This window comes from Carassius gibelio, chromosome B13 (genome assembly GCF_023724105.1).
Source record: "Carassius gibelio isolate Cgi1373 ecotype wild population from Czech Republic chromosome B13, carGib1.2-hapl.c, whole genome shotgun sequence".
In the NCBI taxonomy this organism is placed as follows: Eukaryota; Metazoa; Chordata; class Actinopteri; order Cypriniformes; family Cyprinidae; genus Carassius; species Carassius gibelio.
The window spans coordinates 24,531,242-24,545,937 of NC_068408.1; the positions used below are offsets into that span (position 1 = coordinate 24,531,242).

At 38.1% G+C, this 14,696-nt stretch overlaps 1 protein-coding gene across 1 annotated transcript in view; it reads left to right on the top strand.

Annotated features, from left to right (window-relative positions):
* LOC127970366 (calcium uptake protein 1, mitochondrial-like) overlaps window positions 1-14,495 on the top strand; it is a 71,242-nt gene extending 56,747 nt beyond the window's left edge. Inside the window, exons 8-12 of the mRNA XM_052572911.1 lie at window positions 1,765-1,962; window positions 5,255-5,392; window positions 6,352-6,460; window positions 12,570-12,659; window positions 13,788-14,495. Of these exons, the coding sequence (XP_052428871.1) occupies window positions 1,765-1,962; window positions 5,255-5,392; window positions 6,352-6,460; window positions 12,570-12,659; window positions 13,788-13,951 (699 nt within the window). The 3' untranslated portion in view covers window positions 13,952-14,495. The remainder of the gene's footprint in view (window positions 1-1,764; window positions 1,963-5,254; window positions 5,393-6,351; window positions 6,461-12,569; window positions 12,660-13,787) is intronic.
* The last annotated feature ends 201 nt before the right edge of the window (window positions 14,496-14,696 follow it).

Below are 14,696 nucleotides of genomic sequence, written 5' to 3' on the forward strand. Positions count from 1 at the left end.
GGAGGATCCTCGACCACATGTTCCTCCTTCTTTTCCTCCTACCAATCCATCTTCTTCTCCCTCTTCCTTAAAGTCCCCCATGAAATCAAAATGTTTGTTTTTTAGCTTTTAGTATTTATATGTTAGCCTTAAGGTTATGAATAAGATGGTGAGTTCCAAAACAATGACAAAATTAGCATTTAGGAGATATAAGAATTCAAAACTTCCGCTAAAATGGATCACAGATTTTCATGACATCACATCGCACTTCATCTTCTCATCAAATCTTCTGTCCAATCAAGTGCTCTCTAGAATCAGAAGCACCCGCCCCCTGCACTATAAATAGACGCTGAAGTCTCAGCTGTAATCGGTCACTTGATCACAGAATTAGTATTGTCTGTACGGTGAATGTCACGGAGTGCACTATATAGGGGACAGGGAACAATTCAGACTCTCTAAATATGCTTTCCATTGAGGAAAAACTATTCTGGTTTCGCACTGTGTCACGCTAACCACCGCACCGCACACACTATGCTCTGGTCCAGAGGCACGATAGCACGTAGCGGATCACATTCACACGTCGGTGCAGACCACAAAACATTTTGGATCTATTTGAATTCCACACAGAATGCTGTATTTTATAGCACTATGGATGTGATTGTGGCTGTCATACCATGTCACATGCGTCTTTAATGAGCTCAACGGCTCTGAATGATCGGGCCAATCTGTGGTATAAAACATAGACAGTAAAAGAAATGGACACAGCGACCCCATTGGAACTCAACTGAGACAATTGAAGCCCATTTTTAGCGTTTTTTAGCACTTCCGTTTCTGACGCGCAGACTCAAACGAAGCTTGACGACGTCAGCAACCTGTCTGACAGATGTAAATCTTCTAGTAGCTGTGCATGCAAACTGCCATCGTTAATCTTGCAGAGACGGCGAGCTTGAGCGGGGAGTTCTTTGTCGTGAGTGAGCAGGAGTAAGTATTCTGATTAATTATTTTGTATAGTATTTTAAAATGTAACGCCAGTACGCCATATTAAGTTAATTGCCTGCGAGCTTCTCCTCCTGTCTGTATGGTAATGCGACAGAGAGTCAAGTGGTTATGACACAATCGTTAGCCTATTTTTACAAAAACTGTTTCTATGGGGCCATAATGTAACATAGAAGGTAATGGAGCCCTTTATACATTGTCGTGTATCTTTAGAAATAAATAATGGACAAACGGAGTCTTTAAACGCCTCAGATGTAAAGTTATTCGCTGTCAAAGTGACTGCAAAATGAATGGGAGTCAATGGGATGCTAACGCAAATGAAGTTCTGCTAAAAGATGGCGGCACGCGGCCGACTTCAACTTCCGGTCGACTTCCTTCCCGCCTGGTATATACGAATACTATAGGCTATTAAAAAAAAGGGTAGGGGCTGCTTGCTATGTCCCGCCCTGTCTTCCTGTTTCAGTTAAAAAGACATCCACACATATAATAATGCTAATTTCTCCTTCGATGTTCTCCTCTTCCTCCTACTTCCCTTAATCCTCCTAATTATTCTCCTCCGCTTTCTCTTCCTCTCCCATCTTCTTAACCTCCTCTTCTACCTTTCTTATCCTCCTCCCCTTCTTCTCATCCTCTTCCTCCTCCTTTTTTCTCAACCTCCGTCTTCTCTCTTCTGACTCTTCCTCTCACAGGTGAATACTTGTCTTGTGTTAAAGGAGATTCCTCCTCCCTCGAATGCATTATTGCGAGAATGCGAGTTATTTAGATGAGTTCTTGTGTCTGTTCTTCCAGGTTCAGAGTATCATTCGTTCTCAGACCAGTATGGGCATGAGACATCGAGATCGCTCCACCACAGGAAACACTCTGAAGACAGGATGCAGTTCAGCCCTCACCACCTACTTTTTCGGGGCCGATCTGAAGGGCAAGCTCACCATCGGCAGTTTCCTGGAGTTCCAGAGGAAATTACAGCACGATGTGCTAAAGCTTGAGGTACAGCACAGAAGTCGGGGGAGATGGAGAAGTGTAGATTACATATGAGGGATGACAGAAAAGTAAATTGAGGTTGAAAGTTGTCAGCCAATGTCTCCAATGGAAGCAGAGACTCATACATAATTTACTAGGCCTGCCTCCCTTCCAGGACGGCACACAATATTCTGTGTGGAATAAGGAGGCATTAAACCTAATTTATTGTTATGGGAAAAAAGAAGAAAGAAAGAGAACAATACTCGCAGGTCTGAATAAAAGAATAAAAAGGTCTAGATAAGGAGCATTCATTTCCCCTTGTGTCCTTTACAGAAATTACCTGTTAGTGGGTAATTAACACACACACACACACACACACACACATACATATATATATATATATATATATATAATATTTGTTTAGCAAAGACGCTTTAAATTGATCAAAAGTGATGATAAAGACATTTATAATATAATTTATATATTTCTGTTTCAGATAAATGCTGTTCATCTGAATTTCAAAGAAACCTGAAAATATTTTAGTCAGCTGTTTTCAACATAATAATAATAATAATAATAATAATAATAATAATAATAATAATTTCATTTTTGAGCAGCAAATCAGAATATTAGAATTGTTTACTAAGGATGACGTGACTCGAGTAATGATTTAAACAAATCAGCTTTGAAATCATAGGAATAAATGCCTTTTTTAAATATATTCAAATAGAATACAGTTATTTATTATATATAGCAAAAAATATTTCCAAATTGTACTATTTTTACTGTACTTTTGATTAAATAAATGCCGGCTGGGTGAACAGAAGAGACTTCTTAAAAAATTTGAAAGTCTTACTGTTCAAAACTTTTGACTGGTAGTAGATAGATAGATAGATAGATAGATAGATAGATAGATAGATAGATAGATAGATAGATAGATAGATAGATAGATAGATAGATATCCATCCATCCATATGCATAAGTGTGTGTGTGTGTGTGTGTGTGTGTGTGTGTGTGTGTGTGTGTGTGTGTGTGTGTGTGTGTGTTGATTACCCACTAACAGGTCCGAGTAACACAGTTTTTGTAACAGTTTTGTCTCAGTTTGTTCTGTTTAGTATTTTCTGTCTGAAAATACTAAAAGCCTGAAACTTTTGCACAGCTTTTGTGAATTTTGAGTTAATATAGAAAAGTGTTGATGTCATTTACCACCACTAAACTGAATTGGTAACTATTAGTCCATTATAAATGGTCATCCTGCTCTTTAGATGTCTTAAAAAGTCCAAAACAACTTGGTTTGTAAAGAGTGTGGTGTGCGTGACAGTGGGTGTAATGTACCCTCCTCAGGGTCTGACAGGGTGTCAGTGCTTCAGGCAGATCTCTGTCTGCCTCTCTCTCTCTTTATCTGCTCTTTGAGATGTGCTGAGGCTGCAGATATTCCTCAATCTCACCCGTCTTCTGTCTGTAAACAGCTCCCACACACAGGACGGTCTCGTCTCAGTAGACTGAGCTCCTAAACCTGAGATTACAGACCGCAGAGATGAGCCTTCACTGTCTCAGTCCTGACAATCACTAATACAGAGGGAACAAGTGCTTAGACCCTTTCACACAAAAAAAATAGCTCACCCAAAAATGAAAATGCTGACATTAATTCACCCTTGTGTTTTGCAAACCTGTATAACTTTCTTTTTTAACTCTGATGGGGGACACAAAAGATGAACTGAAATGTCATTTATCATTTTTGGCCGAAGCCCTTTACTCTATGAATCAGCTTGTAGTAGGGGTGTATGTGATGCTAAATTCTTGTGCAGATGTTCTTTGGTTCTGCTGAGTGTTTACTGTGGCTGTTACCAGCTGCAGAAAGTGATAGTGGTGTGTTCTCTCTCAGACTCGCACTCTAATCTTTTACTTCTCTGTGGCGTGTTACCTGTTCTGGTGAAAACATAAAACAAAATGCAACTGAACGTGATCCTGCTGCGGATATATGTTCACATACAAACTGCCGCAGCTTTGAAACCCATAATACTCACATTTATAATCATAATACGGTGGGGTGGTGTTAGCGCAGTGGATAAGACACACGTCTGTGGTGTGGGAGACCCGGGTTCGAATCCACTGTGAGACACCAATGTGTCCCTGAGCAAGACACTTAACCCCTAGTTGCTCCAGAGGCGTGCGACCTCTGACATATATAGCAATTGTAAGTCGCTTTGGATAAAAGCGTCAGCTAAATGAGTAAATGTAAATGTAATACCAGGAAAATCTGATGGTGGCAGACAGGACGAAATGTTCTAATTAAATGTTAAAGGTTCATCTGAGGGTTTCATTCGGTCCCTTTGTAACAATAATTAAGAACTAAGCATAGCAACTCGATGTGCTTTTAAAGTTGGGGTGAAATGGAGGTAGCACCTAATCTTTTCTTATATATTGTGACGTACATCCAAATCAGACATATTCTCATAAAAGAAAAAAAGCAAGGCGGGGACTTAGTTCTATCCTTCAGTTCGTTTTATTCATCAGGACGGAGTCAGAGCTCAATGTGTGCTTGCAGATTGTTTTTTTTTTTGAAAAGGTCAGGGTTTTGTCTGACTGAATAATTTGAGAAGTCTGGTAAGTGTTACCAGAGAGAAAACTGCAACTGCACTGGAAGAGTTAGGAAATTTGCATGCAATTTACATTTCAGATTAAATTTGAAGTTAAAAAGTGCTCCAAACTGTTTTATGCTTTACTTGGTTAACGGCTAGACAATCTAGCTAGTTCTTAAGACACAGTCTTAACATGGTGACTATGTTTACACAACTGGACCTTGATGTCCAGATCAGTACATCATCAAAACAGTAGATCATGTTTGTTATTTTTGCCTAATAATTACTCATGAGCTAATTGCAACCTGCCATCTATACACCTTACTGTACCCACCTTTTTTTTAGAGTGACATCTATGCAAAATCTATAAATAAACTCACTATGAATGTGCAACTGAAGCTGATAGCTTTGCATTAGAAACTGAAACAGATTGAAGTTCAGAATAGTTTTCCACCCTGGCTTTCAATGTCAGTAACCTCAACATTCACAATGGTTGAGTAGCTAATGGCTGAATTTTCATTTCAGATGAATCTAATGGTCAAACCCTAATGCATTGTAACCATAGAGAGCCGTTCGACTTTTACTGTCAGATCCTTTATGACCTGGCACAGCTGTGTCCACGCCAAGTATTCAGCTGAACATGAATTGTAAATGATATTGAGCAGCTGAGCACAAGATTCACTTCTCAGACCATTATTCAGCATTCCTTCTGTGTGTGTGTGTGTGTGTGTGTGTAGTTCGAGAGGAATTATCCCGTGGACGGCAGGATCACAGAGAAGCAGTTTGGAGGCATGCTGCTGGCCTACAGTGGAGTTCAGTCTCGCAAACTCAAACAGATGCAGAAGAACCTCAAGAGGATGTTCAAGGATGCTCAGGTGGGCGATCCGCCAGTCCGAAAAACTCGTGTTTGAGAGGTGTCTCCATTAGAAGAACACTGTGGGTCCTCACTCTCTTTAATGTGACTGAGCGCCTGTGATCTTTCAATCTTTACCCAGTCATAGTCTATTATAAATAACAGTTTGTTAATATGGTGTTTAAAAAACATGTCTTGTAATTATCAATATTCAGTGATTAGCATCAATAGTTGTACTCCCCGCTTTCATTTGAAACAGATTTTTTATAACAATTGAAGTCTTTATTCTAATTTTTTTTATATAAATTTAATAATTTATTTAAAAAAACAATTCGATTTTTACATTCCTCCAATTAAAAGCACTGCCACTGTAGCCAAACGCATTTAGACAGATGTCAGCGTTTAGGCATTGCGTCATCCTTTGTGATGTTTGTGTGTTTTTAACACAGTGTGTACAGTTAAAAATAGCTTGTCTAATTAAAGTAACATTTAAAATCATGCTCTGAGCCCCCAAGCCTCTTTGATTCCTCATAATTTGACATTAATATACAGTAGGGGTCAGTAACCTTGTTCACAGTGTTCATTAGATGATCACAGAGGTGAATGAAACAGCAGTAGGTCACAAATGGATCATTTGATGAGTAAAACATTATAGCCTGATTATTATATTGAGTAAGAATACATCAGGATTCAGAGTTTTAATGGCTCATTATACTCCCTGAAATGTTCTCTCAATAGTGCTGTTTTATGCATGTCTCTCGTCCTCTTATTAAGAGGATAATAAAACTATATTTACAGGCTCTGTGCAATGTGCAAACTCATCTCTATTTCAGAGCTAATGTCATCTCACATTCATTTCACTCTCAACAGTCTTTACTAACCGAGCTGAATAACCAGATGTGTCGTAAAATGATTCAGCTAAACGAATTGCTTTAGTAATGCGGTTATTTTTAGCATTTTCCATTTCTCTCTCTCTCACAGGGCATCACGTTTGAAGAGGTGGAGAACTTCTTCACCTTCCTCAAGAATGTCAATGATGTGGACACCGCATTGAGTTTCTATCACATGGCAGGTGCCTCGATTGATAAAGGTAACGGTGTACAAACACATGAGCGCTCAGCCAGTTCCCTGTGAACATTTCGTTTGGAAACAGACTGAAGTTGTGTTGTGTCAGTGGGCAGCTTGTGGGCATGTTGTCTGACTCTTGAGTCCGCTACAACACTAACTTGGCAATGCAAGAATTCCCAGCCGTAATCTCCATATTGCATCAACTCTTCCTGTTCTCCTCCCTCGCGCTCACTCAGCCAGATGTTTTCCATTTCACAGCAGCTGGCGCTCTTCCCAGCAGTACTTTAGCAATCTTCTCTCCCGCTGGCTCTTCACATGCACACGGTCCTCTCTCTGTATTACCTGGACATATTCAGGCAATGGCGAAAGTCTCTAAAGTGTCATTAGATGTCCTTCTAGTTTAAATACAATCACTTTTCCAGTCCTCCAGCCTGTATTAGATTTCTGTGCAGGGATACAGCTTTTAAAGCTTGTGTGCAGAGACGACTTACAATGTTCTCGAAGAAGAAGAAGAAGGTTTGAGTTGTGCTTGCTCATGCAATGCTAACAGCCACAATCATTTTGATGTGGCATTGCTTCGGTGTTCTGGGTAATAGAGTGCATTAGTGCCCTCCCACTTTTTCAGCAGTGCTGGTTCCAGAATGACTTTCCCCAGAGAGATTTTAAAAAGGTTTTTTGTTAAAGAATTATGAGCCATGAAACAAACCAGATGACTACGAGGAGGATCACAACAGTAAAACTAGGGATGGACATATCAATCCTGAAGTGTCGATGTACAGTATATCGATACTGATTCGGGTATTGAGACTAACGTTACTCAAATAATAATATTGATCGATGCTAAGGTTTATTTTATTTACCAGTGATTTGGTTTATTATTATTACTATTTCACAATAAACAAATTTAATTTGTAGCCTACGCAGTTGCGCAATTACATTTATTTAAATTGAACGTTAAAAGTACATATTGTTCATATTAAAAAGTTAAAAGTCCTGATTGTATTATTCTGTAATGTTAAAATAAATATCAGAATAAAAAGGTTGTATTTTATGCGTGCAACAGTCTATCACTGGCAGTCCCTTATGAAAATGAACGAAATGGTTTTACTAACGTGACCATTTTTAACTTTAACATTTGCAGATTTCCATGCTTGCCACTACAGTTAACATATTTTAACAATGTGTTAGCAAAAACATAACCTAATAACAATTATGGCATGTTGAATGTTAAAATGCATTTCAAAAATAAAGTTAAGTGGCCATCATTACCCATTTTACTCTTGGTAATTTAATGATTTAACAAATTTCTTAATTTAGAAGCATTGTATTAGTATCAATATCGACGATATTTAAGTATCGGTATCGTATCGAAAACAAAAAAACCGCCCATCCCTCATAAAATCTTTGATTTGAAGCAAAATATATTGAAAAAAAAAGGTATTTTGAAAGCATAGTGTGTGTAGATGACTTGGTTATATGCGTTGCTAAAGATGATCTGATCGGTGCATTTTTCTGTGCAGCATCATGCTTAATATGTTTTTGTTTGTTTTTTACTACAAATTCCACTGTTATTCACAATATTTTTTTTAAAGCCCAAACAAGCTCTAAACCTCACAACAGGTCTGTTTATCTGTTATTAGCTATGTCTACATCCACCTATTTTCATACACATTTTGGATTATCGCATAAAAAACGCTGGATGGAAACACCAAGATGTGCATAAATTCTGAAAATGTGCATTTAAAACGTATGCGCACAATTGAGTTGGATGAACTTTTTATCTGATAAGAAAACATTTGCATAAACTACAATGGAAACACATTTACTGAACAAATTCCACCATGCGATGGGACAAACCAGCAGACCGATCTCGTTCACAGCATCTTTATGTTGTTTTGGTCATTCTGAAATGCTTTCTGTATAATCACTGTCTTAGACAACTGCGTTCCCAAACAGCAGGCATCCACCTCCGAAAGCAATGATCGCATCAGTGTGTTACGTCTGCTCTCTCTGAAGCGCAAGTAATTCATTACATGTGGAAGTTATTATATTCAGGGGCTTGTCCTAGTTTTCAGGAAGTGACGATTTTGTTCTCTTTGACTCGTTGGATGGAAATGGTGCTTTATTCGCAAATGTTTTAGTTTTGTGCATAAGTTAAATTCGCACCTTTGGATGGAAACAGCTATTGTTGAAAATTGTTTCAAATTAATGGAGTTTTTACCTCCAGGACCTGACTGTTGCAATCTGTTGCCAGATGGTTAAAAAATAAAAAAATAAAAGTAAAAAATCCAACCCCAAGTCTCTGTAATATATTCTGGTCTCTAGATATGGTTTAAGTACCTGCTTCAGAATGAGTCTTGGGTTTCTTTTTTTACCCAGATTATCGTTCCAAAGGCTGCACAAATGGCTCAAGGTATCAATAGATTGTAAAGATGTGGACACGCTTCCAAAAGCAGTCAGAAAATCATTAGTTGTCAGTGAAAGCTGGTGATCTGAGGTGAAATAAACATCCAGTACTGCGTCTCTGCTCTTCAGTGCATCAGGGCTGCCCTCCGTACAGCCGCACACTTCCACACAGACCTGATCTCACAACTGATTCCTCTCTGTGTAGGATGATAACTCCGTGTCTCTCTTTCATTTCTCTGTCCGTCTCTCTGATCTCTAGCCCATAACACTCAGAAAATGGGAATCACTGATCCTCATGAAGACAAAAGAGGCTTTTTATCGGCTTGTCATCTTCGGAATCGCTTTCTTTCTCGTCTGTATTCTGATCTCAAGGCTGTGTCTGGAAGGCCGGCTACTGTGATGGATGCTTTTTGGCTTGTCTGGTTTCCCCATCACCCTTCCTGTTCCTGTGAGCACTAATGACCTTCTCTTATGTTCCGGACAGGCACTTGTCTCACTCTTTGACTGTAAGAGATGTGCAGAACAACATATACAGTATTGTTCAAAATAATAGCAGTACAATGTGACTAACCAGAATAATCAAGGTTTTTAGTATATTTTTTATTGCTACGTGGCAAACAAGTTACCAGTAGGTTCAGTAGATTGTCAGAAAACAAATGAGACCCAGCATTCATGATATGCACGCTCTTAAGGCTGTGCAATTGGGCAATTAGTTGAAAGGGGTGTGTTCAAAAAAATAGCAGTGTCTACCTTTGACTGTACAAACTCAAAACTATTTTGTACAAACATTTTTTTTTTCTGGGATTTAGCAATCCTGTGAATCACTAAACTAATATTTAGTTGTATGACCACAGTTTTTTAAAACTGCTTGACATCTGTGTGGCATGGAGTCAACCAACTTGTGGCACCTCTCAGCTGTTATTCCACTCCATGATTCTTTAACAACATTCCACAATTCATTCACATTTCTTGGTTTTGCTTCAGAAACAGCATTTTTGATATCACCCCACAAGTTCTCAATTGGATTAAGGTCTGGAGATTGGGCTGGCCACTCCATAACATAAATTTTGTTGGTTTGGAACCAAGACTTTGCCCGTTTACTAGTGTGTTTTGGGTCATTGTCTTGTTGAAACAACCATTTCAAGGGCATGTCCTCTTCAGCATAGGGCAACATGACCTCTTCAAGTATTTTAACATATGCAAACTGATCCATGATCCCTGGTATGCGATAAATAGGCCCAACACCATAGTAGGAGAAACATGCCCATATCATGATGCTTGCACCTCCATGCTTCACTGTCTTCACTGTGTACTGTGGCTTCAATTCAGAGTTTGGGGGTCGTCTCACAAACTGCCTGTGGCCCTTGGACCCAAAAATAACAATTTTACTCTCATCAGTCCACAAAATGTTCCTCCATTTCTCTTTAGGCCAGTTGATGTGTTCTTTGGCAAATTGTAACCTCTTCTGCACATGCCTTTTTTTTAACAGAGGGACTTTGCGGGGGATTCTTGAAAATAGATTAGCTTCACACAGACGTCTTCTAACTGTCACAGTACTTACAGGTAACTCCAGACTGTCTTTGATCATCCTGGAGGTGATCATTGGCTGAGCCTTTGCCATTCTGGTTATTCTTCTATCCATTTTGATGGTTGTCTTCCGTTTTCTTCCACGTCTCTCTGGTTTTGCTCTCCATTTTAAGGCATTGGAGATCATTTTAGCTGAACAGCCTATCATTTTTTGCACCTCTTTATAGGTTTTCCCCTCTCTAATCAACTTTTTAATCAAAGTACGCTGTTCTTCTGAACAATGTCTTGAACGACCCATTTTCCTCAGCTTTCAAATGCATGTTCAACAAGTGTTGGCTTCATCCTTAAATAGGGGCCACCTGATTCACACCTGTTTCTTCACAAAATTGATGACCTCAGTGATTGAATGCCACACTGCTATTTTTTTGAACACACCCCTTTTAACTAATTCAACTAATTGCCCAATTGCACAGCCTTAAGAGCGTGCATATCATGAATGCTGGGTCTCATTTGTTTTCTGAGAATCTACTGAACCTACTGGTAACTTGTTTGCCACGTAGCAATAAAAAAATATACGAAAAACCTTGATTATTCTGGTTAGTCACATTGTACTGCTATTATTTTGAACAATACTGTATTCATAATTATAAACCGAATCGTTCATGATAGTAGGTTGTTATGAATGATAATTGAAGGTATTGCACAAGATTATTTTGTTTAGAGGATATCACACAGTTTTGTTCCTACATCTAGCATTTTGACGTGTCTTGGAGATGTTGGCACAGTTCTTCTGGATGATGATGAGATCAGATCTATGTGTGGAGCACAAGCAAAAATATCACTGGATTATTACATTTAATGGCAAAATGATTTGGAAATGTAAACTGATATTTCCACAAGTGAATGAAATATTGAAGGCATAAACCTATTTGTAAACCCCAAACGACAAAATGAGAAATCAAGCCAAAAACTCGTTTTCCGTTTGTTAAACTTAATGGAATGGAACAATTTCTCGTTATCGAATTCATGTTCTCTCACTTGAATCCTCTTGAATCTTTTCGTTTTCAGTTTAATTGAAAACGGATTTGGAATGGACGGAAGATACCCTGATTTTTTGGCCACCACTGTATTCATATTTTGAATTAGCTCCTATTTTTTTTGTCATTTTACGGTTTTTTTTTTTTTTTTTTTTTTTTTTTTGTACATTGATTTTGGGCTTTTGTCATTTTTATATTGTCTTTAAATATATTTCTATCTAGCTTCATTTTTATTTCAGTTTTAGTCATTTTTAGTACTTTGTTACTTGTCAAGGTAGCATTTCTAAAGGTTTTTTATTTTTTTTTATTTTTTTTATTAGTTTTAGTTGTAAGTTACAAATAACAACACTGGATTTAATTATTTGAAATAATAATATATATATTTATGTTTTTTTTTTTTTTTTATTGGGCATTTTACAATTGTCTTTTTGGCAAATGATACATGCTGCCTTTAGAATTATTGCTAAAGCAAGGTATTCTTGGCCGAATAATGAAATAAGCAATGTTTTGGACTGTCTTGGGCTTGTCCATTATACCTTGAAATGCTGCTTATGGAGGCAGCTCAGGTTTAGGAATAGAGCTAAAATGTCCCTCTTCCTGATGGATATCACTGAAATAGATGTCATGAGCTATCACTCCTGTCTCTGTGACAGCGCAACGAGAGAAAAAAAGGGTCAGAGGAGCAGCCCAGGCTTGTATAAGAAACCCTGTCTGTCAATCATGCTGCAAACTCACTGACATGGAGGGTGGAGTTCGGAAGAAAGTATGGTTGAGTTATAATGTGATAATATAATGTAAAAAATGAACTGGGTAGAAAAAATGAACTGCATTTAGCATATTTAATTGTTAGTTTTTTCACAATATGTATCAATACCAATGACATTATTTGTATGACGTGAATGCATTGAATGTGAACATTGGCAATCTGCAACCTGAAGACGTTTTGTATGGAATTATTGTATTATATTTTTTCCCCACTAAAGGACAATGTTACATGGATAGTGCAAATTGTCACGTGACCAGAGTAGTTTACCGAGGACACAGCGCCATCTTTAGCTTGCGGTCGTTCTGTTTCTGTCTGTGGTTTTCTTGTGGTATCTGTGAGATGTCCTCAGCAGGGAATGAATGTCCAGTATTGATCATCATCTTCTCTCTTCACAGCCACCATGAAGCAGGTGGCCCGAACCGTGGCCAAGGTAGAGCTGTCCAACCACGTGTGTGACGTGGTGTTTGCACTCTTCGACTGTGACGGTGAGTGTGTGTTTATCAGGTCCCTGTTTGAAAGCAGCAGTATCATTCTGTGAGACCGATGACACTGGTTGATACACTGATGGACTATTAAGTGCTATTAGTATTATAGCAGATCAATATAGCAGATTTTAGACTTTAATGTTTCAAGTATAACATCAGATCAGATTATAACAGTCATCATATCACTAAATATCGAGGAGACACTGTGATAAGTTTTATGATTGTGCAACCTAAGACTTTTTTAGGGCAATCATAGCTTTTTATTAGATTTTGAACATTTCACAACTTTATTTAATTTGTTTCGATACTGAAATTGTTGTCAGACAGCTGCTTCTTCTGTAAATGGGTGTTTGTGTGTGTGTGTGTTCTGGTTTTGTTTTGTTGTTTTATTTGCTTATGTGTTGTTTTTGTTCAGTTTTGTTTTGTGTTCTGATTTTGTGATACTTGAATATACAGATAGTCTTGACACATTCAGAATATGAAAACTTAATTTGTACCATTTCAAATTTTTGTGCTCTTGTGTAGTTTTATTTATGCAAATTCTAATTCTATTTCCATTTCATTAGTTTTTCTAGTCTTTGTTTTTGATAATGATAATAATAGTAGAGCTGTCATCGGGCCTTAAAAGTTAGGCCCGACAGTATTCGGCCAAGTACATTTTGATTGACAGTTTTTTAAAAGCCTCAAACCCGTTTACAGCCTGACAATCAAAACTTTTCCATACCTTAGACCTTGCTTTAGTTTTTTATTTCAGTAGTTTTTTTTTTTTTTTCATGATAATAATAGTGGTCCATTCACAGTAATTTGTTTAGTCATGAATATAGGCGTGTTATTAATTAATTAACTGATAATTGTATTTATTCATTTGAATTATATTTAAGCATCTTTAAACATTACATATTTTCAGTCGGGTCCCGTTCCCCCTATGGCATGGTGCTATTTATGCCACAAATGTTGTATTTTTTTTTTTTTTAAGTACAATTACATGAGCACATCACCAGACCTGCTGCATCAGTACTTTACATTCTGCTGAGGGTTGAGAAGCATACAGAGTTGGGCGGCACTGACGGTGTTAATTACCCTTCATATTTCTCTCTCACACTCTATTTAATTTGCTTTTCTTTTTAGGAAATGGGGAGCTGAGTAATAAGGAGTTTATCTCCATCATGAAACAGCGGCTGATGCGTGGGCTGGAGAAGCCCAAGGATATGGGCTTCACCCGGCTGGTGCGCTCCATGTGGAAGTGTGCCCAGGACACAGCCTGGGACTTTGCCATGCCGAAACAGCAGTAACATCTGAGACGGCCGCCCGTCCATTGATGTTACGCTCCATATGGAGTATAATTAATCATTAAGGGATGAACTCTGGAAGGCACATCTGATAACGCATGCTACGATGACTACAGTTCATCCTCAAGCCCTCCTGCAACTACTCAACATCCAGACAGAGCTCACTATCTTGTATTTATTCCTTCTGTCGGACAGTTTTTGGAGTTGAATGCACAGTTCTGCACACACTAGAATGTGATTGTAGCATGAGAAAACATCAGCGAGAGGTCTTCATCAAGTGCCATTGGTCTGAAATGAATGTTAGGACACATATAACTCATGATATTCAGCTTTGACTTTAAAACACTCACCATCACTTCTTCAGCAAAAAGCTCTTTATTTTGCACTCCTCTTAAAAATGTGTCTCAGTCTCCAGAACTGATGTGACAACAGCGACAAGCTATTTTTATTTAGTTGTAAGCTGCATTAATGTTTTGAAAATCTCGTTGTTGAATGGCTTTGTAAGAGTGACGCTGGAAGAATGATAATATTAAAACATTTTACAGTCTGTGTTTTTGAGTTCTTTAATAATATGAGGGGGGTTGATTATTAGATTAAGGCTTGAATCCCTCGAATGGTAATATCTTTGCGTCTCACTTGGAGCCAGTAATAAACCGCCACTATGTCGTCATAAGAACCAGTCGGATGTTTTGGATTCAAATTAGACTGGACCAAGGTTTGAATGTAACCGTCACAAGCAGAAATGCCC